Source organism: Emydura macquarii, unplaced genomic scaffold (genome assembly GCF_026122565.2).
Source record: "Emydura macquarii macquarii isolate MOO-44397 ecotype Brisbane River unplaced genomic scaffold, CSIRO-AGI_Emac_v2 contig_1551, whole genome shotgun sequence".
Classification (NCBI taxonomy): domain Eukaryota; kingdom Metazoa; phylum Chordata; order Testudines; family Chelidae; genus Emydura; species Emydura macquarii.
The window spans coordinates 22,938,527-22,966,041 of NW_027131688.1; the positions used below are offsets into that span (position 1 = coordinate 22,938,527).

Genomic DNA, 27,515 nt, shown 5'->3' on the forward strand with positions numbered 1-27,515 from the left:
CAGGGTTGAGCGCCGCACCGCGCCGGCTCTGGGTGGGGCGGTGGTGCCAGTCGCTGACGATTGAGAGAAACGCTGCTGTCACCGCTGCTGAGTGGAGCCGGCTTCGCCAGGGTAAGCGGGGGGGCCGGCCTGTGGGAAGGGGGGCCTGGCTTTGGTCTCTGTCCCCCGGCCGGGCGGGCTCTAGTGTGGGGACAGCCCGGGGGCGCTCGGGATGCTCATTCATCTGCATGGCCCGGGAGAGTAACCGCAGAGCGGCTCCCTTCGCTGAGGTCCTTGGGCAGGGGAGACATCAGCCTCCGTGACTGCGCTGATCAGGGCCTTGCGCTTGCAGCAGCAGCCGCCGCAGCTGGCCCGGGCGGGCGCCGGCTGCCTGGATGTGCGCCATTGGCTGTCACCAGCTGGACGGAGGCACGCGGGAGGGGATAGTAAGGTGACCAGGTAGCAAGTGAAAAATCAGGGCCGGGGTAGGGGTAATAGGCGTCTGTATAAGACAAAGCCTCCAGTATCCGGGAGTGGCCCTGTAAAATCGGGACATCTGACCAACCTAGGTGATAGCTTTTATTGAACCAGCTTCTGGTGGTGAGAGAGAGACCAGCTTTTGCACTTACACAGAACTCTTTTTCAGGTCCCTGCGTAAACTCAAAAGCTTGTCTCCCTCACCAACAGGAGTTGGTCCAGTAAAAGAGATTACATCATCCAAATGACATGTAAATCCTAGATTTAAAAAAACCACAATGAGAAGTCCCCAAAAAAACCCACCATTTTGGCCAATGAACAAAGTAAAAGAGGTTATTGGAGACAAAAAGACGTATTTTCAAATTTGGAAGTCAAATCCTACTGAGGAAAATATTAATCAGCATCAAGTCAAGGGTAAAAGTGTAATTAGACAGGCCAAAAATAAATTTGAAGAGCAACTAGTAAAAGACACAAAAACTAAAAGCAAACATTTACGTACATCAGAAGCAGGAAGCTTGCCAAATAATATGTGGGGCCACTGGATGATCAAGGTGCTAAAGGAGCACTCAAGGAAAACAAAGTAATTGCCCAGAAGCTAAATGAATTGTTTCTATTGGTCTTCACTGCAGAGAATGTGAGGGAGTTTTCCACACCTGTGCTACTCATTTTAGGTGACACATCTCAGGAACTGTCCCAGATTTGAGGTATCAATAGATGAGGTTTTGGAAAAAAATGATAAATTAAACAGTAATAAGTAACTAGGACCAGATGGTATTCACCCAAGAGTTCTAAAAGAACTCAAATATGAAATGACGGAACTATTAACTGTGATATGTAATCTGTCACTTAAATCAGCCTCTGTACCAGATCACTGGTGGATAGCTAATGTGATGTCAATTTTTAAAAAAGCCTCCAGAGGTGATCCTGGCAATTATATGCCAGTAAGCCTAACTTCAGTGCCAAGCAAATTTGCTGAAAGTATAGTAAAGATCTAAATCATCAGACACATGGATGAAAACAGTATGTTCGGGAAGAGTCAACATGGCTTTTGTAAAAAGAAATCATTGACCAATCTATTAGAATTCTTTGAGGAGGTCAACAAGCATGTGGACAAAAGTGATCCAGTGTATATAGTATAGCTGGACTTTCAGAAACCCTTTGACAAGGTCCCTTATCAAAGGCTCTTAAGGAAAGCAGACAGTCCTGGGATAAGAGGGAAGGTCCTCTTCTGGATCAGTAACTAATTAAAAGATAGGAAATAAATGGTCGGAATTATGGTCAGTTTTCACAGTGGAGAGAGGGAAATAGTGGGATCCCCCAAGGATATGTACCGGGATCAGTGCTTTTCAACATATTCATAGATGATCTGGAAATAGGAGTAAACAGTGAGATGGCAAAGTTTGCAGACAATACAAAATTACTCAAAATAGTTAAGTCCAAAGATGACTATGACGAGTTATAAAGGGATCTCACTAAACTGGGTGAGTGGGCTAGATGAAATTCACTGTTGATAATTGCAAAGTAATGCACATTGGAAAACAGTCCCAACAATACATACAAAATTTTAGGGTCTAAATTAGCTGTTACTACTTATGAAAGAGATCTTGGAGTCACTGTGGATAGTTCTTTAAAAATACCTGTTCAATGTCCAGCAGCAGTCAAAAAAGCCAACAGAATGTTAGAAACCATTAGAAAAGGGATAGATAAGACAGAAAGTAACATATTGCCACTATATGAACCAATCATGGTATGCCCACACCTTGAATACTGCATGCAGTTCCAGTCACCCCATCTCAAAGATTTATTAAGGAAGTACTTTTTCATACAATGCACAATCTACCTTTGGAACTCATTGCCATGGGATGTTGTGAAGGCCAAAAGTATAACTGGGTTCAAAAAAGAATTACATACGTTCATTGAGGATAGGTCCTTCAATGGCTATTAGCAAAGATGGTCAGGAACACAACTCCATGCTCTGGAGTGTCCCTAAACCTCTGATTGCTAGAGGCTGGGACTGGATGACAGGGGTTAGATCACTCAATAATCACTCTGTTCTGTTCACTCCCTCTGAAGCATTTAGGACCGGCCTTTATCAGAGACAGGATACTGGACTAGCTGGACCACTGTTCTGACCCAGTATGACCATTGTTATGTTCTTATGTATTTCTGTGTAGATGCCTTTACAGTGTGGATATGTTCAGTATGTCCATGTAGACTGTCTATAGAGCATGTCACCAGTTGCACAGATAGGCATCTTCTGTATGTCTGTGTAGACATCTGTACAATACAGATATGTTCTGTATATCCATGTATCTAAGTTCCATAGGTCTATGTAGTCATGTTCTGTATACTATCATTATTTGGAGTTGGTGATTTTACCCTTTGTTTGAAAAGTGCTTGCAGTGAAAGAAAAGGTGATCTGACTTTTCCAAGCTCTGGTTAGAGCATGTAATATTGTATTGTTTTTATCACTTTTGCAGACTAGATTGTGCAACCCAGGTTGATTGTCCAGCCTGGTTAATTGTAATAGATCCTTCCTTAAATACTGCTACCATGACAATTCTGTATTGTGTTTCATACACATAACTTTTTATTCAAAAAGTAGCAATTTTTCCAGATTTCCTTTGCTGTATATTGAACATTGATGTACTCTTTCTTGTATGGTTTTAGGTGTCATGGTGAAAGCCAGTGAAAATAAATTAATACCGTTAGAATGAGAAATATCCTTACAAGGTATGTAGTTGAAGCTTGATTATTAAAGTCATCGAAAATGCATTCTACAGTATTGAATGAAATCTGAATGAAATGTTTTAAACTTTTAAAATTATTTCCCTACTCCGTGGGCAAGTATACACTAGAAGAGCTACAGTTTCCACTGACTTAAGGGGGAAGGGGCAGTGTAGGGAGCTGAGAGTCTGGGCTATCAGCTCCAAACACAGCTTCCACTGTGCTCCTCACTCCCCACCCAGGAGCCCGGCTGCACTGAGGCTCCCTGCTGGGATCACAACACCCAGGCTCTTGGCTTCCTGCTGGAAGCATGGTGTTACCAGATTTGCCCGTCACCTTGAGGTTTGCTCATTTATTAGGGTTACTTTCCTGGAAGGGGGGGTGTGATTCTGTTAATGTACTGCTTGTGTTACTTGTGTGTTCATATGGCTACAAGTCCCCTCCCAATGGAGCTATCCTGCAGGACCTAAGGTTTTCAGGGCTGGGTTCTTCCAGCCACAGATTCAAATAAACCCCCCACATATACACACACACATTCCAGATTAACCGAGTGCGTCTGAGCGGACCGGGCTATCAGCACTCTCAGCTGACCCCTTGTATGTCCCTGAACTCAGCAGGCTGGGTGACACTGCACTTTCAGCGGCCACCCTTATATCCCTCTTTGCAACGCACCAGAATAGAGCACACTTCTGAGCAGGCTGGGTCCAAACAGCACTTTCAGCTGCCCCCCTTATTTGCCTCTGGACTCCACAGGCTAGGCAGAGCAGCACTTCTCAGCTGCCTTCCCCCTCACTCTACAATTGTTCTAGCAGTAACCCTCTTGATGAGCAAACCCCACAGGATTTTTGGGCACTCCAGGGATCTTTGGCTTAGATAAAAGAAGCATTGCTGCAGAGCAAGATAGGGAAGCCAAGAACACAAAGGAGTAAATGAAGTTTGGAGAAAGAGACTGGCAACCAGCTTGATAATAACAGTTAGTTTATTGCCAGGTATATAAAACTTACGATACTAATAGTAATACCATACAAGGAGAGAAAAACAATCACACGCTTACAATATTGCACAATTTCAGTTGGGGTATTGGAGAAAGCTAGCCCAGGTTTGATTACAAAAGTAGAAAGTTATACCTGGACTAAAAGAGAGAGAGAAGAAGGGGGGGTCTCACCACTCCATGCAGCTCAAAGGTTTCCAGGAGACAGGCTGTTCAGCTTAGGGTCTGGAGCGCTTGAGACAGGCAGAGCCCCCAACACAATCAGTCAGGAAAAGGGGAAGTTCCAGTGGAGCTGATGAAGAATTTGTATCCAGGCATCAGAACCAAGGTTTGAACTTGGGTAGCGGTTTTTGTAGAGCACCAGGTTTGTTTATGGGTAAACAATGTCTCAAGGAAGTATCCCAGAGTTGTTTTCTTTATGCTGGACAATAGGAGCTGATCATTCCTGGCTATGGGCAGTATTCCTTGAGGGAGCTCACAATGCAATCAGGCAGATTCAGTGTTTTGGAGATCAATAACTAGAATGGTCTGATAACTGCAGAGCTGGGTATGTGCAGGTGTGGGTTAATTTACATCAGGAGCAGAGATCTCCCATCATACAGTGCGTCCCTGCTTTGCCAATCCCAGAGTTCAGTGCGGTTCCTTCTTTGGAGCTTGGTTCTCCATTCGGTATGCTAATTCTTATTCCATCCTCAATATAGATGAGGCTTCTGTTCTCCATTCGATGTGCTAATTGAGATGCCTCCTTTTTACATCTTTGATGTAGATGAGGCTAGGACAGTTGCCTTAATCCTATCACCCTTGTTATGAATGGTTTAGGTGTGTCTCCCATTGCCTTTTCATTGCTTTTGATTTCTGGTTCAAGCAGAGGCTGGGGCGGGAGGATTCAGGTGAGCCAGAGAGAGTAGGGATTTTGCGCCCTGGTTCCCCAAGAACACAGAGCTGACAGGTAACAATGGAGCCATGACAGGTAACATGCTGGAGACATGAAATTGACAAGAAAGCTGGGGTGGGTGCAGGGGCTCCAGCTAGAGCCCATCTGTCCCCCCAACTCCCTGCTGAAAACATTTCCTGTAAACATTCCTGGTTATGGGTATCAGGATGTTTTGAATGTTCTCACTTAGTCACAAAACAGATTCCTATCCTACACTCTGGTTTTGGGACTATTTATATTCTTAACACTGGCAAGGACTCATAAACATGTGTCATGTCAAAATATGAGAAAAATCCTGTTGTTTCTTATGAATAATTCAACATAGTAGTTCTCCTCAACTTCAGAGCTCAGTGAAGAATGCTGTGTGTCCATCTTTGTGGTGGTCGTGTCCTGAATCTCCATTCCATCAACCCAGCTGGATGCCACACTGTTCTTCATTCTGAGCTCAGGCAACAAGATTTTAGCTTTGGATAGATGGCAAGTTATTCTTTGCAGCCTGCAGTCCTCACTCTGCATCTCTCACTGCACTGACTGGATTACCTTTGCTTATTCCAGAAATTCAACCTCCTTTGTGCAATTCTGCTCAACTGAATAGCATAACACTGCCTTAGTCCTCTTTCAAGAGTCCTTCTATTTTACTTTCCTCAGACAGGGAGTGGTCTACTCTAGTGTACTGCAGAACCCCATTAGCTTCAGACCATGTCATTTCAGTCTTCCAAGATGGAGACATGCTGCCAATAGGGAGATAAATGGAATAATTAAATTAGATCAAACTATGCATCAGTGTTAAAGGTTCAAACAAAAAACTTGTGTTCAGCTTCATACATTATAAAATTTGAAGTCAGATAATATAACCATGATAGCCCCACATAAGAATGGTGTGTTAATCTTCATAAAAGACTGTATAAAAGTCTTTTTGGATTTGTGGGTTTAATAATGTCGTTTCCTTATCCACTCAAATATATTTTGCCTACAACGAAATAAGGAAAATACTAGAATCCAAAATAGAATATGAAAATGTGTTATGTAGGCGTTTGTAAAAGAATTTCCCTTTGTGGAAGAAACACTGTAAAATATTAAATAGTGACATTCAAAGTGACTGAGATTAATCCAAAACCATAAAAATCAATTATTATATAATTGAATTACATAAGACTAAATGGCATGTTATTTAAATAAGATCTTAGTAACCAACTAAGCAACCAAAACTAGTGACCATTCAAATTGCATGTAGCCTTAATCAGGATAGTTTATTTAAAATAAGAATTTGATATAGTAATAGGTTGATGAGTGAATATCATTAGCTGTAGTGGGTGCTCAGCTGTTCCATAACTTGGAAACATTGCAGCTGGCTGACAAACAGAACCTTGATGGTTAGCTACATTTTAGTTAATCATGGCAACCCCTTGTTAAGTTTCCCAGGCAGGCAAAGGGCTCACAATATAGTTACAGTCTAAATGTATATTTTTGTGAACAAGTTGTGATCAGAGTGTTTAGCAGGAAGAAGACTTTGTAGTGTTGAACAGCTATTGTCAATACTGTGGGCTTGCTTACAGTAAAACCAAATGGGTGATTTTTTGTAACTTTCTTTTAGGATTAATTAAATTTGTGTCTTGTAAACCCATTTCTAATTATGCATCATATAAAGTATTCTGCCAATAAGCTGTTTCGGAATCTGTTTTTTTAAGAGTTCTTGAATAGTTGGACGTATGTTAAGATCAATCTTCAAAGCAAATTTGTCCCTCACTAGCATTAGAGATAATCTTCTAGTCCCTGATCCTGCAGCTTGTTCTATGCAGATAGACTCCTATGCCCACACATAACCTCTTTGAAGAGACTGAGTGCCACATAGGCACAGACCTGGCTCAGTCCATCTGCATAGACCCGAGCCTTAGTCTGATAAGTGATGCTTAAGGTGTGAGGTGCATCTTTCAAACTGACCACTGATGGTAGCTGAACTTTTACAAGGCTAATTTAGTCTTCAATTTGTTGTGTATCCATCACATATGAATGAAGTGCATTTCAAAACAAGCACTCTCTGCTAGAGATCCCTCTCTGTGTCTTGCCCTCATGCTGTGTTCATCACAGATGTATGATAGATCTTTGGGACAATCACAGCTCACCCAATAAGGTTGCATTCTCTGAGCTATGACATACCCTTTTTTTCCAACTCACTAATCTTTTTTCTATGTCAGTATGGAGAACTCACTGTAAATATAAATGTGATGTATCAAGTTACAAGATTAAATAAATCCTTAATTGATGCCTGAACTCTAGTACAATCAATGTGCTTGCATTTTTACACATAATCACCCATCATATTTTAAAATCTGTTTGGTTCTAAACAACCTATTTTTTGCTTGAGCATCTGCTTATTGTATTCCTATCTGAACATTAACAAGTCTTTCATGATCACATAGGGAAATCTCTATCTCCAAACCCTGTTTTCATTTTAATTGGGTTAATGGATAACAGGTGGCCACATTTCTTAGTCATAAATGCAAACTCTGAACAATCCTGCAGCACCTGTAAAAAGGTTACTCTAATTAAATAGTCTTTACAGACTAAAACCTGGAAGAGGAAGAAGAAATTCCAGTAATAGTCAGTAATATAAGGACCCGGGCACTGGAAGCACAGCCAGGGAGCACTGTGGAGAGTAGGCATGACAGGAAGTACTGCCTAAGAGACCCAGAGTGACAGAACCCCATGGCCCTCTGATTGGCCAGATGTGCCCCTAGTTAACCCCAGGGGTTGGCCCAGTAAGTTGTCTGGGCAACCACACAGCTTTTGGGCTGCTGCAACACAGACTTTTTCTTGTTCTCTGATCTGCAGTCTCTGACTCCAGCCTGACTTTCACCCCAATTCCTTCCACCCAATGCTAGTCTGGTACTGCCTCTGATCTCCAGTCTCTGACTCCAGCCTGATTCTGACCCTGATTCCTGCCTCTTATTCTAACATGGTGCTATATCTGATCCCTAGCCTGACTCTGGCCCTGACTCTTGTTTACAGGACCTGCCCTTACAGTTCCTCCAACTCTGGCCCAGTGACTCCTATCACTGATGGGCAGACCTCTGCCCAGCTGTGATTGCTAGGGCAGACCACCTATGGCCCGGTCCTTTACAGGTGGTCCTTTTGACAAAGAATGTATAACCAAGTGGGAATTAAAAATTTGGTGTATAGCTAGTGTAACATGAACTTCCATTTTTGGAAATTGCTAAAATACCTTCATTGTACAATTGTGGACTACCACTAAATAAATGGAAAAATAAATATTAAAAGGGAAAAAGAACAGATTTTGGAGAAAAAGAAAACAAAAACTTTGGCTGATATATGATGAGCCCAGGATGTATTTAGTTGATTTTTTTTTTTTTTTTTTTTTTTGCAAGATCGGGTGTGTGAATGGGAGAATTATAATGTAAATTGAAAGCTAAAATGAGCCAGCATAGTTTAATTAGTGTGCATATGTATATTTAGAATCAGCCTGTGATTTTATTTCCTCCAGAGCAGTGCCCATCTTCTAGTTCAAAAGTCTTAACACCTGATATGAAACTGGATTTCATTGTGCTATGTGTCTGGTTTCTGAAAACTAGTGCGGAAAAAACAGAATCTCCACATATTACCTGCTATGGTGAAATTAAATCATTTCAGATGGGTAGAATAAAAGTTTGAACAGAAGTCTTTAAACTGATAATAGACTAAAACATATGACCTGGTTATCTCTTTACAGTTCTCCTTCACCAGCCTGTTGCTGAAGTTGTTTTGAACCTGCTGGATAAAATACTTTAGATTGTGAATAAAAGGGATAATTTACACTCCTGGAAAATGGCAGACTTTCAGAACTGTGACTCTTGCTCTTCAAGTCCACTTGAGCTGTTTGAAAGAGTGACTGCACAAGGAGAAAAAGTCAGATCACTAAAAGCAGTGAAAGCATCAACGGTATTTTTATTTCATTTGTTGAACTCTTTCCATTTTGCAGCATAGTTCTCTCTTAGCACATTGAATAGTTTTATGGCTTGAGATGCTATTTTATATTCCAGTAATAAAATAATCTTTGCTTTAAAAAATATGTTGTGTTGTTCATAATATGAACTTTGGAATTATTAATATTACCTCACTCACAATGACCAAAGTTGTTTTTCCTGGAGCAGGAACTGAGAGTCACTAGCCTTATGGGCTGATTCTAATTTTGCCACTGACTTGTTCTGTTGCTTTGCTTAAGTCAGTTAGCCTTGCTGCATTTCAATTTCCTTATCTTTAAAATGTAGGTAGTAATAGCCATCTTTCTAAACTATTTTGAGATCCTTGGATGAAAAGCACTATATAAAAGTATTATCATACCCATTGGGAAATGTGGTTTTCAATGTATGTGCACTGGTGGCCAACTGTTAGTCTTGTAGAAGTCATTTGGCAATTTTCCGTTAACTTAAGTGGGGTCCGCATTTGGCTCTAAGTGCTCAATCCTGTCATCAATTTGTGTGCTAATAAAATTAATTTCAGTTGGTGATATACATGGGGAATGGCTACAGGGTTGGGCTTTTAAGATTGTTTTTCCAGGTGACACTTTGATAAGAAATCTTAGCACATGGGAGTTTGTGCATGCATTAGCTGTTATAATAACATTAAATTATATAGATCATAAAATAACTATGTGAGTTGTAAAGAAGGTTTTATGGTTTATCAAGTTTTGCCTGCAAACTTAAAATTTTAAAATATAACTACTGCAGGAGTATTTCTAGAGAAAATCACACTTTATAGCACCTTCTATCTAAACATATCTACAAACTTAAATTAATTAAGCCTCACCACTTCCCCATGAGGAGGTAAATGTCTTTGTCGCTATTTTACAAATGGAAAAGTGAGACACAAAGAGTGCCTTGAGTGACTTGCCCAAGGTTACATAAATAATTCTTATGATTTGTGTACAGGGAGTGTTAAGAAATTGTCTCAACTGCCACTTCCTTTTCTTTTTTCTTGGACATTGATCCTGCTTAACTTTAAGCACATGGTTAGTCCCACTGAAGTCAATGCAGGTGTGTAAGTGTTTGGAGGAGAAAGGCTGTAGTAACACACTTTGTCTGAAGTACATTCCATCTTAAAATTGTTTTCCCTTTGCTCAGGATGAAATTGATGCAGCAGTGAAGTTGTTATTGTCATTAAAAGTGACCTACAAAACAGCAACAGGACAAGATTACAAGGCTGGTTCACCTCCTGTAAATTTCTCACCAGTAAGCAATAACGGTCCAACTACTACACAGGATGAGGATTTTGTAGACCCTTGGACAGTGCAGACATCCAATGCGAAAGGTGTAGACTACGACAAACTCATAGGTATTCTACTCTCTCATTTTTGAAAAGCACTGTTATTAAAATATAACATCTGTAAGATGAGTCTAAGGACTGTAAAAATAGCAACCATTTTACTATATTTTCTCATTTTGAAATAGAAGGGGCCTATGTTTCCAGGATATAACTTAGAAGAACCTCTGAATGTGTAATAAAATAAGGAGAGCTGGTAGGGACCATAATAGTGACAGATGCAATCCGGTTTCCATTATACATTTACACACTAGTGCCTTTCTGAAGCATTCATCTTTGGGACTGAAAACGTCCTTGGTTTGTCTCTGCTTTGTGAATTTCTGTTTTTAAATTTGAGCAAAATTCCTTCCATTCTCTCTCTCTCTCTTTTTGTTTTTTTTTTAAACTTTCGCATTCATATATTTCATTTCTTTAACCCAAGTGTTGTGGTAGGTGTTTTTTTCCTGTTAGAACAATGTAATTAAACATTGTTTTGAAGAAGCTGCACTGCTTTGTAATAACTTTCAGAATCTGTGGAGCACAATGTGCTGCGGCCATGCCTAAGCATCCTCCCTGTCCTCATTTGACCCCCAACTTGATTCCTAGGATTTGGACAGAGGGGGGCCAAAGTAGAATTGTTACAATGACTCTGAAACAGGGTCATCTTACTGTTGCGCTGTCAGAGAATGTATGAGCCATGGCCAGATTTAAACATTGTTGCAGTTGAAGGAACAGCCAGTGTAAAGAAGGTGCATATAATTGAAAGCATTTGACCTTTTATTGTTACAATTTGTAAGATAAGCATAACTGAAAGAGCTTTGAGAGAAAATTTATTTCTTTTGTTTGGTGTATAGTCAGTTAGTTTCTTGTTGCTTGTGTGGGTCCGTCACACAGCAACAGGGGAGAGAAAAACATTTTAAAAACAGGAAAATGGGATTGTAGAAAAACAAAATCATCTGGGGGCACTCAAGGACACATGCAATCCATGAAAATTCTTTTAACTTGTTTTTTAAACTGTTGTTGATGGAGTCCATTTAACATTGGGCATCTCCTTACTTTTTTAACTGTGCAACCTTAACATTGCATTAAGCCAGCATACATGTTGCTTTGCAAGTCTGTCCATCCTCCCATGTGCTGCTTTTTACTGGCTGCAGCCTGCAGAGGAAGTAAGCTCTAAGGAAAGGAAGATTCAGAGGAGAGAGGGAAGAAATTTCTAAATTGTGGGGGGAGAGGTATAGAGAGATGTGGGATGTAGAAAAGAGAAAATGAAAGGAATCATAGAATCTAAAGAGTGAAAGATTTCCTATATTATCTGGTCTGTCTCTAGGTGATGGTTTCATATTGTTTAATGCTTTGCCTGGTCAAGGAGAGGAAATGGAAAAGTTGGGAGGATAAGAGATCTCTACTGTCACAATCCCGTAATGTGTTTTATGAGTATCAGTTAACTGAAATAACAAATGACTGGTATTGAACATATTGTAAACGAGTGATATAAAAGAATAGTGGGGCTTAGTATTAGAACAATGTAATTAGCTTGGGCTGCTTCAGCAGCTTATTGTGTACATGCACACTCATTGATCTTTGGCCTATCATATTTTAATTGGGGATGGTGGGGTGCTTTCCCTTAAGTTTCTTGACAGCAGTCTGGGCTTTTCTTTGTGGGGGAGTGTGCGTAAAGGAGTAATTAATCTATTTAGATTTAAATGATGGGATCATTGCCATCATGAGAATACTGAGTGCTCCATGAAAAGGAGGTAATTTGTCAGCAGTACCTATTAACTTCCTACTACTCCTTTCTATACAAATCTTAGAGTCCAAGATCCTGATAGCAAGCAATTTCTCTCTTCAGGGTAGAGTGAACTTCTGATGCCATCTCAAAAGTCTATATTCATCGGCACTATCAGAGATATCCACCAGCTCCATCAGAGAAATGTAGGGCTGCAAGGGACCTCGAGAGGTCACCTAGTACTTCCCCATCCCCGAAGCAGCACCAAGTAAACTTTACACCATCCCTGAAAAGTGTTTGTCCAACATGTTCTTAAAAACTTCCAGTGACAGGGATTCCACAACTTCCCTTTGAAGCCTATTTCAGTGCTTAACTATCCTTAGAGTCAGAAATTTTTCCTGATATCTAACCTAAATCTTCCTTGCTGCAGATTAAGCCAAGTACCACTTGTCCTACCCCTCAGTGGACATAGAGAACAATTGGACTCTCTCCTCTTTATAACAGCCCTTAATATAGGTGAAGACTATTATCAGGTCCCCCCTCAGTTGTCTTTTCTCAAAAGTAAACATACTCTGAGAGGGGGGGGGGGGGTTGGGGGTTAAACCTTTCCTCAGAGGTCAGGTTTTCTATGCCTTTGATCATTCTTGTAGCTCTCCTCTGAACTCTCTCCAGTTTTGTCCACATCCTTGGTAAATTGTGGTAACCAAAACTGGACACAATATTCATGTTTACTTTAGATAGAAGAAACCAAAGTGCCAAGAAATAAGGAGTAATTCAGTGGAATATGCTTTTTCTCACATAGTTGTTCTGAACATGCACAGACTTGCATAGCCAAACCATAGAAACTACATGCAGGCTTCGAGGTCTCTTACTAGGAAGGAATGAAGATTTTCTTCAGTGAAGCACCTTGCAGGAAAGCTTTATAGAATCTATGATTTAAGGAGGGGAGAACTGTGATGGATGAGAAGCTGCTATATATTAATCTATGAATACTGATATGTAATAACATCATGAATATTGTAAGTAATCTGGTCAGTGAGGTAAAGTTACTGTATAAATATGGTGGGTTGTTAGAATTTCCTATATGAATGTATTGATCTAATTTAATAAGGGCACTGTGGAAACAGGCAGGAAAGCCGCACACTAAATCTTGATTAAACAGCCTCAGGCTCACACTTGCAAGAAAATGGGGCAAGCTGTTAGCTTGAAGGAACCTGAATCCTGTCCCCAATAAATTGTTTTGGCCAAAGCTAGGGGCCTGGAGATCAAAAGAATGCTGAACAGCTAGAAGCTCTTCTCAGGGAGTGAAGGGATGGTCAGTTGCCAGAAACTGTCTAGAGGGACAGATTGGCACAGAGAGAGACTGCGGAGGGAGTCAGAAGTTGGGCCTGTCTAGATCCAGAAAATGATAACCCTTTGGGAAAAGTTGAATAATTTTACAGTCTTGTCTTTTTCTTTGAAATGCTTTTGTTCTAAATAAATATTTTGCTTTAAGGAGGCTGCTTAGTCACTGCATTAACCACTGTCATTGCTGCTGGAGGGAACAGAACTGCAGGCACTGAAGATAGTCAGGCCTGCTGAGATAATCATAGTTAGTGCCAGGGACTGCAACCAGGCCTAGTTTGAAAGTAGAAGAATCACACAACTCCACCTGGAGCCAGGTGGTGGCTAGAGGTCTGAGACCTGGAAGTGGGTGCATTTGACCTGACCAGGAGACATCAGAGGTGCATTTGCCTGCTAAAAGTGACAAGAATAAACAAATGTTTATATGCTTTACAAGCACGTCTGTTAACCACTACCCATGTTCTTTTTGATGGATGCTGCTGGTTTTAGATTTCTTTGCCATTGCGCCTATGCAATATGTTCTGTTTAAATCCGTAAGTGGATTTCACTGGCAATGTATATAATTTGTTGTGTGTTTGTTCTTTCAGTTCGATTTGGAAGCAGTAAAATTGATAAAGAGCTAATCAATCGAATAGAGAGAGTTACTGGGCAAACACCTCACCACTTCCTGCGCAGAGGCATCTTTTTTTCTCACAGGTGGGTGAGGTTTTCTTTTTGTTCTTCTGGTAATACTCAAAGACAAGTAAACACAGAAATATATGGTTTAGGATTCATGCAATTTCTGTTAATCTCAGCAGGAGCAACTGGTTCCAACAGAGGGCCATATTTTGCTCTGATTTACACCAATGAAAACCCAGAATAAAGTGCCTGAAATTAGTGAAGTTATTCCTGGCTTACAGTATCACCACTTGGAGCAAAACCTGGCCCCAAAAAAATAGAGAAAGTTTGGGGAAAAAATGCATGGGAGATCCTTGCTGTTTCATCCTCTCACTCATTCAGCCTTGGATTATAAGAAAGGGCACTTTCTAAATATGGACTTCTGATTTAATAAATGAATAACATAGCAAGTGAAAATACAATTATGTTAAGAATAAGAGTACTCTTTCATCTCACTGATTTAACCAAGGACAGTTTCTTTTGAAATGTGAACTTTAGAGAAATCCTTGAAGTTCTGAAGTGTCATAGTTCCTCCTGAAGTTAGGTACTAAAAAGTTAAAAGCTTTCCAAAAGGTAAATTACATTTTTATTTTAGCATGATTCATGGCCAACATAGGAGTTTATTTTTTAAATTATTGAACATATTCAAAAACTGTTTGCACCCATTTTAATAATTAAGGAAAATGTGAGCAAGGTCAAAGATGTGTTTTGTTTTGTTTTTTTAGTTAGACCATGTAAGTAATCAAAGAGATGGGGATTTTTAGATTCAAAAGTTGCCGATATCATAGAGTGTGAGTCAGCGGTTCCCTATGCTTGACTTCAGTGGGAGTTACACATATATAGCAACAACAGAACTGGGTCCAGGAGGAACATTATAAACCATCTGAAGAAGTAAATCTGCTTGGGCACCAACATAACTTACTTTCAAAGTTTTGTATTGCTGTAGGAAATGAGAGGGGTGAGGAAGGAGTTGGGTTTTTGTTGTGGTGGTGTTGTTTTGTTCGTTGGTAGGGGAAAAGAGATAGGAAGTGAATTATTATTCCAAGTGTTGAACATAGTATAGTTTATGCTTAGGCCTCAGTTCTCTATTGGGATCTGCTGGCATGCTCATGCATAGTCCCTATTGACTTCAATGAGACTCAACACAATCACATGGGTTCACTCGTTTGATCCCAAAAGACATTTAGGGCCTTCATTTATTATCATACAGTGCATGTACAGGACCTACATTTTCCTTTAAGTGATTCTGTTTTGCTTTTTTAAAGCCATCTTTTAAATGTGCTCAACCCATATCTTCTCTTTATAAATACCTTTTTTGAAGTGTTCTATATCTCTATAAGACTTTTTTTAAGTTAGTATATTTGGTTTGTGAATACGTTTTGCATTCAAAAGCTTTCACTTTTCTATTCAAAATATTTGCTGTTGGTTGCCAGCTGTTCCTTTGGAACTAATTTATTTACCTATATTGGTCTCCTTTGGTTAAATTCTTTAAGAAGTCACACCATGTTTCCTCTGTTTTATTTTCTTTAGAGATATGAACCAAATTCTTGATGCATATGAAAATAAGAAGCGCTTTTACCTTTATACAGGTAGAGGCCCCTCCTCAGAGGCAATGCATGTTGGTCATCTTATCCCATTTATTTTCACAAAGTAAGTAGCTTCAGCCTCTTAGTTGCTAGTTTATTATTAAACAACTATTTGGTTCTCATTTGAAATATTGAACAGTATTTAAAGCTATGAAAACTGTACATCACACCCACTATCTGTGTTGTTTCAGCTATATATAAAATTAAATGCAAAAAACATTTAAAGTGGCATGTTTAAAGCAAGTCTATTACTGTCGCTACACCAGCATTACCTCTCCCACATGGCATGCACACATTATTCTCCATTCTTCTTGGTAAATATGTCTGAGTGGCAAAAAGTATAGTCACTAACACAGCAATAGAAACCTTGAGCCTGATTCTCCGCTCCCCTAGGTAACCGTTTACATCTGTGGCATGTGCATGTAAAATGCTAGTCCTGAGGTGAGTAACTGGAGAACTCTGATTTGGTAGAATTCTGCATCCATTTTGGATAAGCATATGTTACTACATAAGGTACAAAGCAGAGGAGAATCAAGCCCCTTAACTTTTGTGCTGCCTGAATTCATTTAAATATTTTGGCTGTGCAACCCATTTGCTTTAAGTTGTTCTAAAAAATAAAATATTTTCATTTCTATTAGATGGCTGCAAGAAGTATTTAATGTTCCGTTGGTTATACAGTTGACTGATGATGAGAAATACCTATGGAAAGATCTGACAATTCAGAAAGCTTCTGATTATGCTATAGAAAATGCAAAGGACATCATAGCCTGTGGTTTTGACATCAATAAAACCTTTATCTTTTCTGATCTTGATTACTTGGGGTAAGGTTATAAGAATTCGTGAAACCTCATGATCAAAAGTTTTTTCAGATAATCTCTTTAGTTGCTTGCAAAGCCTGGTTGGTTGGTTGGTTGGTTTGTTTGAAATTTAGATTTTAAAACTTGTTTTTATAAAACAAAAGAACAAAAATACATATATAAGATCAGTGCTTGGAGAGATCCAGGCCACTTTGGGAGCCTCCAAGTCATAAGATCTCAAGTATTTTATATTGATTTAACATTTTAATGGCATTACAAATAGCATATAGTTACTATGAGGAAGAACAATGCAGCTGAGAATTTCCAAACTCTCCAGTCTTAAAGATTATTTAACAAGATTTTGATCTCTAACGAATTAGTTAATTTCTTCCTGCCTGCCAATTTCAAACAAAAATATGTGTAAGGTGGGATTTTCAAAGCAATCAACATTGGCCTAATTCTGCTCCCATTGGTGTTAATGGTATAACTCCCACAGACTTCAATGGAGCAGAGTTAGAGCAACATAGAGTGAAAATTCCAACTGTACCATATGTGCAGACACACTCATGTAATACATACACACTGGAGTATATTTGGAGACCTGTTTTAGCCTTGAACAGGAATAGCAGCAATGTCTGAGTGACAGTTGCTGAGGCTGCAGTATTGCCATATATTCTCATGCATCTGCCAGTATTGACAAATGTTCCCAAGGGTGTAAGATTATAGCTGACTGTCCATTAATCTTCTTTCTAGGGAAAGTGAATTAAAAATTCATAAAGCTTTATGATCAAGGAACAAATATATTTTGCTTATAGTGCAAATGCGTGTATGTAGTGTTTCATATCCCATGTAAAAGTCTAGAGATAATGCAAGAATCATACACTCTCAGCAAGAAATTTAGACTAAATGTTGAAAACTTAACATTAATTATGCCTCCTTGGGCCTGTGCACTTAAAATGTGGGCTGTCTTCCTAAAATTATTTATAAATACAGCACAAATTTGTATTTCTTACCCAAACATAATACACAAGAAAGTATGCAATTTACAGGTGAAACCTGAGGTTTCATGTCTTAATGAGACCTGAAAATCAAGCCAACTTTGAATAAAATTAATTCAGATATATAGATCTTCTTCCACAAGAGAAAAAGAATCTATTCTTGGATGCTTAGGAAAGGAGTGTAAGTTAGGTGTTCAGATACCATGGTGATGACCAACATTTAAAAGCTATGATAATTCAGGGAGGACTTGGCAACTTGGAAGACAGTGTTGGAGCTTTTCACTAACCTTACCTACTCCTGTTTCCCTAGAGGAAAAATAGTTTCTTTTTTTTTCTTGTAACAAAAAGAACGTCCAAGCCCGTCCTGAAGAAGGGTCACTCTGGGCATCTTGTTTTCTTCCATTTCTGTGGTAGCTACCTTGTCCTGTTTGCTGCATAATTCATTTTTGAGGATGATAGCATATGTTAAAGTTTGGTTGCAGACCAGAAGCTGGCCATTCCTAAACAACAGAGCTGGCCAAAAATGTTTTCTTTTTTGTTTTGTTTTCTTGTGGAAAATTTTGATTTGGAGATGGTGCTGCAGTGCCTCATGTGAGTTGTAGTTCAAGTTCCTCAAGCCCCTGTTTCCTATTGGCCAGGCTCCCTTGGTGTTTCCCATGATACACCACAATCCCCCCTCTTGGAGAGGGAAGAAGTGCTTCATGGAAGTCCCTGGCCATGGTGCAACATAGGAGCTTTAGTTTACTCAGGAATCCCAGCCCACAAAGGAGAACAGGGACAGGAAGCATCTGAACCTCAGTTCCCATGAGACACCTCACTAGCACTTCCAAATAAAAAAATTTGATTTTCAGACATTTGAGTTTTTAAGAAAAATTGAAATTTTCCACAGAAAGCAGACACTTCATTTTGTCAAAAACCCAGTGTTGACAGAACTTTTTTTGACCAGCCCTACTGTCCAAGTGTATGTTAGCTTGGAGAGAAAAGAATATAGACTTCAAAAAAGTTAAACCTTAATTTTTAAAAAATTGTGTCCTAAATGTATTAATAAATACCAGGAAGCAGTACTTCTAGCATCGTATGACTATACACCCATGTCGTATAGATGTTATTACAGAAATTTAGTTTCTCCTCTTTGACACTAAATTCTCTCCGTTTGATTCTCCCGTCACAGGATGAGTCCAGGATTCTACAAGAATGTTGTAAAGGTTCAGAAGCATGTTACATTTAACCAAGTGAAGGGGATCTTTGGCTTTACAGACAGTGATTGCATTGGTAAGCATGAAATGAGTTACTGGAAAGGACTGCAGTTTGCACTTTGTGCGACACAAAAGGTACCTTGCTTGTGTAAACAGACTAGCACCTGCTGCTCATTGGAAAAACTGACAGCAGAGACACAAATATTAATATTTTAAACCGCTCGTAGTCCTGGAGCCCTTACTCATGCAAAACACCTTTAGCTATCACTGAAGATTTCCCAGTGTAAGGGCTGCTGTTTGTGGCCTTGGTGGTAATGAAGTATGAAATACTGGAATTGTTAATGTGCATGTAGTGTGCGCAGTGTAGAGAGAGTAATTCTTTGTGTAATTTACTGGTATCACTAATACCTAATAATAACGCTTCTATAGCACTTTCTACCTTAAATGCATTTTTATCCTCAACAAAAAAAGGTATAGATACACTATCTATAGTTTACAGATGGGAAAATGGAGAGAGATGTGAAGGCTTAATTTTGAGGTACTGAGTAGCCACAGCTTCTGTTGACATAGTTGTAGGTGCTTAACACCCTTCACAATAAAGCTCCAAGTGACTTGGGGTTCAAAAATGAGATTAGCACTCAGGAGTTCCTGGCTCCCAGCCCTTTTCTCAAACCACAGGTCAGGCCTCTTGTAGCATCTCTGAATGTGTTGTTACATTTTGGGATGTGATTCCCACATATTGGCTTGGCTCTGAATAGAAAAAAACAGTGTTGGTTATAATAAGCCACTCTTATTTAGCACTATGGGGACACTGAGCACCCTTTTCCAGTTTGAGGAAATCCACCATTGCCCCTCTTCAGTTTTGACAGGGATTTGGGCCATGAATCTCTGTCATTGAGGACCAGGCAAGAAGGTCCTATACCCCATCTCCTGTGCATCTCATGGAGTGAGCAGAAGGCATATTTGGAAGAGTCTGAAGCATGAGATTTGATGATAGTCACTGTCTTAATGCAGAATGAGCATGCTGAGGGGAGTGCAGCACTTTCTGTTCTCCCCATGGCCTGTGAAAGGAGAAAATGAACAGGGAGATTTACAGATTCCAAGGCCAGAAAGGGACAGCCCATCTCCCCATGCTCACACAGGCACAGAATTTCTCACAGAAGGTGGATTAAAGCATATCTTTTAGAAAGATGGCTATTCTCCTATTATTGAACTGACTGATTCACTTCTGTGTGGTGATAACGAAAAAGTGTATTATGGAGATGTATTTAGTCTCTCTTACTGTAGTGATAGACGTGTGTACTGTATGTTATTGAACTGGCAAGGGACAAATACAAATATTCTAAAATGTGTTCTTTCCTAGGAAAGATCAGCTTTCCTGCTATCCAAGCTGCTCCATCCTTTAGCTCATCATTTCCACAAATCTTCAAGGACAAGGAGGATATTCAGTGTCTTATCCCATGTGCCATTGATCAGGTTAGAAATAATTTTATTTTGAGATTTTTAAAATTCATTCATCAGACTTTTCTGAGGGGACAAAAAAATTAGAAAACATCCTTCTCACAGGCAACCGCCTAGCAGGGTCACCTAGCAGGTCAGTGGCAGTGCTAGGCATAGAACTCATGTCTTTTTTGAGTCTTAGTCTGGTACTCTTGCCGTTAGACCACACCGCAGGCCTTGTGGTTGTCTCTGCCTATGCCTTCAGCAACAAAACCATAGGCTTCTGCCACTAGAGCTTCTTTAGCCACAAGGCTCTCATAGGGCTTGTCTACATGGCATCATACTTTGTATTAGAAGGCTGTGATTTCTAAAGTGCACTAATGTGCTGTGCATTAACTGTGTTGACCCTACTGGCACGCACTAAAAGTCCCTAGCGCATGCAAATATAGTGCTGTGTGAGCAGGGTCAATGTGGGCCAATTAGTGCCCAGCACATTCATGCACTCCAGAAAAAACACCCCTCTGGTGCACATTGCTGCACCATGTAGATAAGACCGTAGTCATTAGAGAGAGCCGCCAGAAGACGATTACATACACCAAGCTATTGCATTACATCCACATTGTAAAACCACTGCTGTTGGCTCCCTTGTTGAAAGTTTTGTCAGAGGTCAAGAAACTAACAAGCACGAAGAAAGAACAATCTACTGCATCCAGGAGGAGCTTTTTCTAGTTCAAATGCTGTGCATGTTGCCAGATCACTTTTGATAGGAAGCTTACACTGCTCCTGCCCAGGACCTACTGTCCCGTTGATAATTAGCTGACTTCCGTCTCCTGGCCAGTCAAACTTACAGTTTTCATAAGTACCAAGTTCACACAGTTTCTTCTTAAATAAACATCCCAATTTGTTATGAAAGAATGGGCACTAATAAGAAACCGGAGATATAAGAAGGGATTTTTCCAGGGGGTATTGGAAATGGGCTCTGGGACATTTTCCCTGAAGGTCACTCGTCGTAATCTGAACCAGGTCAATAATAATTACACAAGTTTTGAACTATGTATATTCAGTTTTATTCAAGGCTGTTATCGGTGGTTGTTCTAGGATCCTTATTTTAGAATGACAAGGGATGTAGCTCCGAGAATTGGATATCTTAAACCAGCCTTACTGCATTCGATCTTCTTCCCAGCCCTGCAAGGAGCACAGACAAAAATGAGTGCTAGTGACCCCAACTCCTCCATCTTCCTCACTGACACACCCAAGCAGATTAAGACAAAGGTAAGAACCTGCACAACATGAAAACAAATACAGCACTACACTCAAGAGGAGTAACTTGCTTCAGAGTTAAAATAAGCCGCCTTCTTTTTCCTTTTGTTGACCATCATTTTAAACATATCCACGGCCTTTTTCCTTTTGTAATTCATTCGAACGAACCTTCAGTGATTGACTGAATCATACAAATATAACTACCTTAGTCTGATCTTTGCCCTGCCAACTAGACTAATAGAATAATATTTAATGTACTAAAAATTCTGTTTGTTCACCTGGTGTCTGCCGAGCTCTGCCATAAGAATAAAGTCTGTCGATGTCCTGTCTCTACAAATACACAGCAGGTTTCCATAGTTTTAAAGACTGACAACCTGTGATGTAAATCAAATGAAGAGCTCTCATTCTCTGTTGACTACTCCTTGGCACCAAATACCATGTGTTGCACAGGGACAGTTGCTAGGCAGGCCAAGTTTTCACTGCTGCTCAGTGGATCTGCTACTACCATGTACAATCTCTTTGATTTTAAAAAGGGTATCTGCTCTCCAGTGCATTTCCATAACTCTTCTTAATCCTAAAGAAAATCATGCATGCATCTTGAGAGAAAACTGACTTAGACTAGGTATGTGCCTGTGACGTTGTGTACTGTGAAATTTGCATAAAGAATGAGTCATCTTTAGACTATTTTGAAAACATTACAGAAGTTAGACAGGAGAAAACCTGACTTCTAGGCACATATACCCTTGTAGGTAAACCTCCTTGTACATACAAAGTTAGTGTTCAACCCGTGTATTGATCCATGGAGGGTCACTGTCAGACAAAGCAGGGAAAGACCTGTTGTGTGTGATAGCTGGTTAGGCAGCATTCCTAACATGTTTGACAAACTACTGTGGAATGTAGAAGCAAGGCTCTTTTGCATGGTCTTTTTCTGAGAAGAATCAAAGCCGTGCATTAAGTGGCCTACCCTGGGTCTCTGTGCTCGGGGGCCAAGCCTACATTTAGGCCCCCCGCTGCACAGGGCAGGAGGGCTCCCTGGCTCCCACCAGACAGCGCCACCTCCCCCCCCCCCCCAGCTGCCCCAGGAAGGGGGGGGGTCTGTACCTGCGGGGAGGGGGGAACATGCCTCTTACCTCCTCCAGCGCAAGGCTGGGGAGTCCAGTTACCAGCCCCCCACAGTACTTACCCGCTGCACGGTGCCTGCGTCTCCAGCTGCAGCCCAGCGCCGGCTCAGATGGGACGGCCTCACCCCCGTGGCCTGGGTGCGGAGGCGCCGAGCCAACCTTTCACAACGCGCTGCATCCTGCACCCCCTCGTCTCACTGCGTGTCATGAAGGGCCGGTCCGGTGTCCCTCAGCAGGCCGGTGCCCAGGGGCCTGGGCCCCCGCCCCGCCCCCTCGATATGCCACTGCATGCATTGGCATGGAATGGTGGGGGTGGCTTGAGGAAGCAGTATTTGTTTAAGAATTATAATTATGACTTCAGCATTGATTGTGTGCTCTTGCATTTGTGTGGGAAGAACGCCACAATTTTGCCGAGTTTTAAGTAGGTAGATTAATATTTTTGTTTTATTGGGAGAGGAAAAAACCCTACTCCCTTGCTTTAAAATAGGTGATATTCATTTGAATACAATATTGGTAGTTTTCTCTCCAGTGTCTTGGAAAGTATCAAATAAACTCTAGGGCAATCCAAGGTATTGTAGGCCAATAAACCCTATTTCTGTACCCAGTCCATGCATTGAAACAATAATTAAGGTAGAATTATAAACACCAGATCACAATATGATAGGCACTTCTTCTGCAAAGGAAAATTATGCCTTAAAATAGAATTTTTTGAACATATCAATAAAATGCTGTATAAAGGAAAACCAATTGACACTGATTTAAAGTTTCAAAGGCCTTTTAAAAAATTGCCATCTGAAGAGGCAATTAAGAAGTCATAGAGAGAAAGGCAGCATACTGTCTGTTGATCAAAAACTGGCTAAGAGACAAAAAAGTAGGAATAAATCGCAAATTTCTATAATGGCTAAAGATTTAACAGCCACGAGATTCTGTACTAAGACTGATTTTTAATAATTCATTATTGATCTGGAAAAGGGCGTGAGCAGTGAGGTGGTAAAACATGCAGATGACACAAGCTAATTACGTTAGTCAAGACTGGAAAAGACTGTGATGAGCTTGAGAGGGACCTAACCAAGCCAGGTGAATAGGCAACACTACTGTACATTAAATTCCTTGCTGATACATGCAAAGCATAATAATCCCTCAACTACTTATGTATCTAACTGGATTTTAGATAAACTGTAGCAGCTCTGGAAAAAGACTTCATCGTTGTGGACAGCTCAATGAAACCCTCTGCTCAAAGTGCAGAAGCAGTCCAAAAAAACCCAGTATTTGGATGCTTAAGGAATGAGGGCGAGAATTATACAGAAAATATCATTATATAAAACAATGGAACGCCCTTATCTGGAATCCTGCATTCAGCAAGTATATTGCACAATTAGAGGGAATACAGAGACTAGAAACATGAATGATTCGGGGCAAGTGTAAATCCTCATTTGAAGCGTCAAAAGACTGGAATTGTTTGCTCTGTTGAGGAGGTGAATAGGAGAGGAGACATAATACAAGTATATAAAATAATAACTGGTCTAGAAAAGGCAGATTATGAGCTTCTATTCCCCCTTTCTCATAACACAAAAATAAAGGGACATTCATGGGATTGGAAATTGGCAAATTCAAAATTGATTTAAAAAATTTGAATTTTCAGACAGTGCATAATTAGCCCATGAAACTCATTTCCCCAAAATATCATTTTAAACCCAGAGTTTAGCAAGATTCAAATGTGGATTAGATGTTTATATGACTAAGAATACCCAGTTATAGCAAATACAATAAATTCCAAACAGGATTTCTTCTGTAAACCGAAGAAAATAAAAAGGGAAAATAGCAAAAATGAATGTGTTAGGCACTGCCTCTTTCCATCCTTGGCCATTCCAGCTTGCGTCTCACCATTGTTAGTTTCAGTGTCTCTCTCTTGCTTCCCCCTCCTCTCCTTCCCCCATCACTGTTGATAGTTGCTAAATTCTACCAGTTTTTTCCCTCTGCTACTTCCCTAAAATCTGTTCACTCTTCTCCATTTTCCTTCAAAGTTAATTTCTCAGTGAGGTGAACATAGGATATACTTAACTTTGCTGTTGTTTGTAGGACGATAGTTTTGTGCAATAATAATAATACATAGCCTTCCTTACCAATGGTAACAGCTGTAGTAGAAAGGACTAGGTGTTTTTAATGGAAATCTGGTTACATTCTTGATGTGGCTTAATTAGACCTAAGGGACCAGTTTATGTGTTGATTGTGTGAATCATTATCTTGTCCTGCTGCTCACAGCTTGTCACTCCCCCAGGTAAGTTCCCCCATCACCTTCTGCATCAGGATCAGACTTCGTGCCTCACTTTTAAGGCTTCTGCACAAATCTGTTCCTGCTTGCACCTTAGCTAGTCTTTAAGGTAGACGTTTTTCTATGTCACAATAATATTAGTGCTTATGGCCCTTCCATATCAACTGTTTGCAGTATCATCCCCATTTGACAGAAGTTATACCATCAAATAATTCTGTTGTTCCAGATCAACAAACATGCTTTCTCTGGAGGTAAAGATACTATCGAAGAGCACAGGAAGCAGGGGGGTAACTGTGAGGTTGATGTCTCTTACATGTACCTCACCTTCTTCCTTGAAGATGATGACAAACTTGAAAAAATGAAGCAGGTAAGGAGCCAACTTAAAGATAATTGCCATCCCTCCTTTCATTGGGAGAGACCGGACTATAATCAAGATCTCCTATCTGAATCAGCCTCCTCATGGAAGATATCCAGGGTATAATGCTACACACTTCCCTTTTTAAGTGTTTCTCTCAGAGCAAGGATAGAAAACATGGTGGCAAAAATAGCAGCAGTCAGCTTAGCACTAATGGAACTGCACCAGTTGTTGTGAGACAGTGGGAGGCTTTCCAAAAAACGGTCATTGTAGACACAGCATCCTAGCTGAGTGAAACATCGTTAAAACACCAAAGTCTACTGAACTGCGTTGAAACAATTACATTTTGTCCTTAAGAAGTGTAGCCAGAAGTGGGTGTTGGCAACAGCTGCGCCTTGAACAGATACCAAAAATGGTTTAATAGTAAGAGGAGATAAAACCAAACTGTTTTCATTACCACTTCAAAACCAGGGCTGAGCTCCCCTAAGCCATGGCCACAGTTTTTAACAAATTGCTGAACAGTTTGGTCCTGTGTACATTTGCAACTAAGCCATTTAACAGCAGTGCAGTTGAATGTATTGCCAGCAAACCATATGTTTCCTAGTGTGGACAAAGATTTTCAGCACTATTCAGTATAAACAGGATCCCCTACTCATGTATAGATTCTCTATTAAACCCTATGAAAGAAAAATGATAGTTTCCATATGCTGTTGTAAAATACAAGAAGATGGCTACTAATACTTTTGGTTTAAACTGATATCCTAGGAAGGAAAAAAATGGTTTCCTGTAACTAATAGCTGTATTTTCAAGTTAAATCTCTCCTCACTTAGTTTATTCACAGAAGCATGTTAAATAAATAAATTTAAAAAAAAACTGCTCTACTGTGTTGCTAACCCTTTAAAAATCAGTGAGTAATACTGCAAATTACACTAACAGTGTGATATCAGGTGATCTTCTGAAATCTATCATTTTAATATACATGCAAATCTTTATTTGCCAGGAATTGTGCTTTTAAAGAGATTCTACTTAGCATTCAGGCTCTTTTCCATATTACCGGATTAGTTTTTAACAACTGACACTTTCTTGGCAGGCTTATACAAGTGGAGCACTGCTCACAGGAGAGCTAAAGAAGGTGCTTATTGAAACACTGCAGCCCTTGATAGCAGCTCATCAGCAGAGACGCAAACAGGTCACGGATGAAATGGTGAAACAATTTATGACTCCGCGGAAACTGGCATTCGAGTTTTAATGATGTAGATGTAATATATCAATAGATAGGAACCAGACTGAATTGTTTGATCAGTTTTTTTGTTGTATATCATCACTCCTTAATTATGTAAAGCCTGCAATCAGCGCTTTATAAATGTTGCTTTTAACAAGTTATTTGCAGTTTATGATCAGTGAGCATTTGGAAGAATTGTTAAAACACTGTTCAGCTCTGTATTTAAAAAAGCAAAACTTGTTAGTTGAGATATCGATTTCATTGCAACACAAATGACAGAACTGCCAGATTCTTTGGCAAACCATCTTAGTTAGCAGGGGACCCTATTATTGTATTTCATGTTGAAAAGACTAAAAAAATAATAATAAAATTTCTATTGTAATGCCAAAGTCTAACTTGTAAATTGTTCTAGATATGCTAGTAAGAGCCCATATCTCAAAGAGAAATGAAATTCTTAGTCGATCCAACTCTTCTTTGATCCTGTGTAGCTCAGCTTAGTGGACTGGTTACAATGGTGGCTGCCCAGAGACATACTGCACATACACAGTAGGTAGGTTTTACGGGTAAATTGTACAGGAATATGTTGGTGACATTAAAAGAATAAGGAGGGGACACATCTCTGTTGCAGAGAAACTGGGAGTCAGGCGGGCTCTGCCATAGCCTTTTGGCAAGTCACAGAACTTCCTTCTCCCTTCATTTCCACATCGGTAACAGTGAAGTCATAATACCTACCTCCCAAGGCATTGGGCCAAGTTCACTAGTGTTTGTAAAGTTTTTATCCTCCGATGAAAGGCACTATAGAAGTGCAAATTACTTTTCTGTTACTGGGAATTAAAATGAGTCAGATGGTGCTGAGAAATCCATTATGTAACTGCCAAACAAAGACATTTGTGTGGTTTTGTTATTTGTTCAGTATTACTGTGTCTGTCATGAGGTTTAGGTATTTATTTTAAGTTAAAACAACCAGAGTCCTGTAGCACCTTAAAGACTAACAAATTTCTGCAGGCATAAGCTTTTGTAGGCTGCAACCCACTTCATCAGATGCATGAAGTGGAAATCACAGATAAGAGGTGTATATATATACATCCAAGGGTAAGAAACAACAATGGGGAGGGCAAGTGCTAACAAAGTCAGTTCA

General features: G+C 40.0%; 1 protein-coding gene across 1 annotated transcript; it reads left to right on the forward strand.

The window, feature by feature from the left end:
• Positions 1–15: 15 nt before the first annotated feature.
• On the forward strand, positions 16–26,766 carry WARS1 (tryptophanyl-tRNA synthetase 1). The gene is made up of 12 exons (XM_067555049.1): positions 16–111; positions 3,127–3,189; positions 8,836–9,044; positions 10,226–10,436; positions 14,061–14,169; positions 15,661–15,780; positions 16,355–16,537; positions 18,683–18,783; positions 20,071–20,183; positions 21,246–21,419; positions 25,027–25,167; positions 26,246–26,766. The coding sequence occupies exons 3-12, from the start codon at positions 8,931–8,933 to the stop codon at positions 26,402–26,404; spliced, it is 1,425 nt and encodes a 474-aa protein (XP_067411150.1). The 5' UTR covers positions 16–111; positions 3,127–3,189; positions 8,836–8,930; the 3' UTR covers positions 26,405–26,766.
• Positions 26,767–27,515: the final 749 nt, after the last annotated feature.

Excerpts from the sequence above, each read along its gene's own strand:
- WARS1 (XM_067555049.1), top strand. The coding sequence starts at position 8,931 with ATGGCAGACTTTCAGAACTGTGACTCTTGCTCTTCAAGTCCACTTGAG. Across the intron at positions 9,045-10,225 it reads AAGCAGTGAAAGCATCAACG|GATGAAATTGATGCAGCAGT; the intron begins GTATTTTTATTT and ends CCCTTTGCTCAG. Across the intron at positions 10,437-14,060 it reads AGACTACGACAAACTCATAG|TTCGATTTGGAAGCAGTAAA; the intron begins GTATTCTACTCT and ends TTGTTCTTTCAG.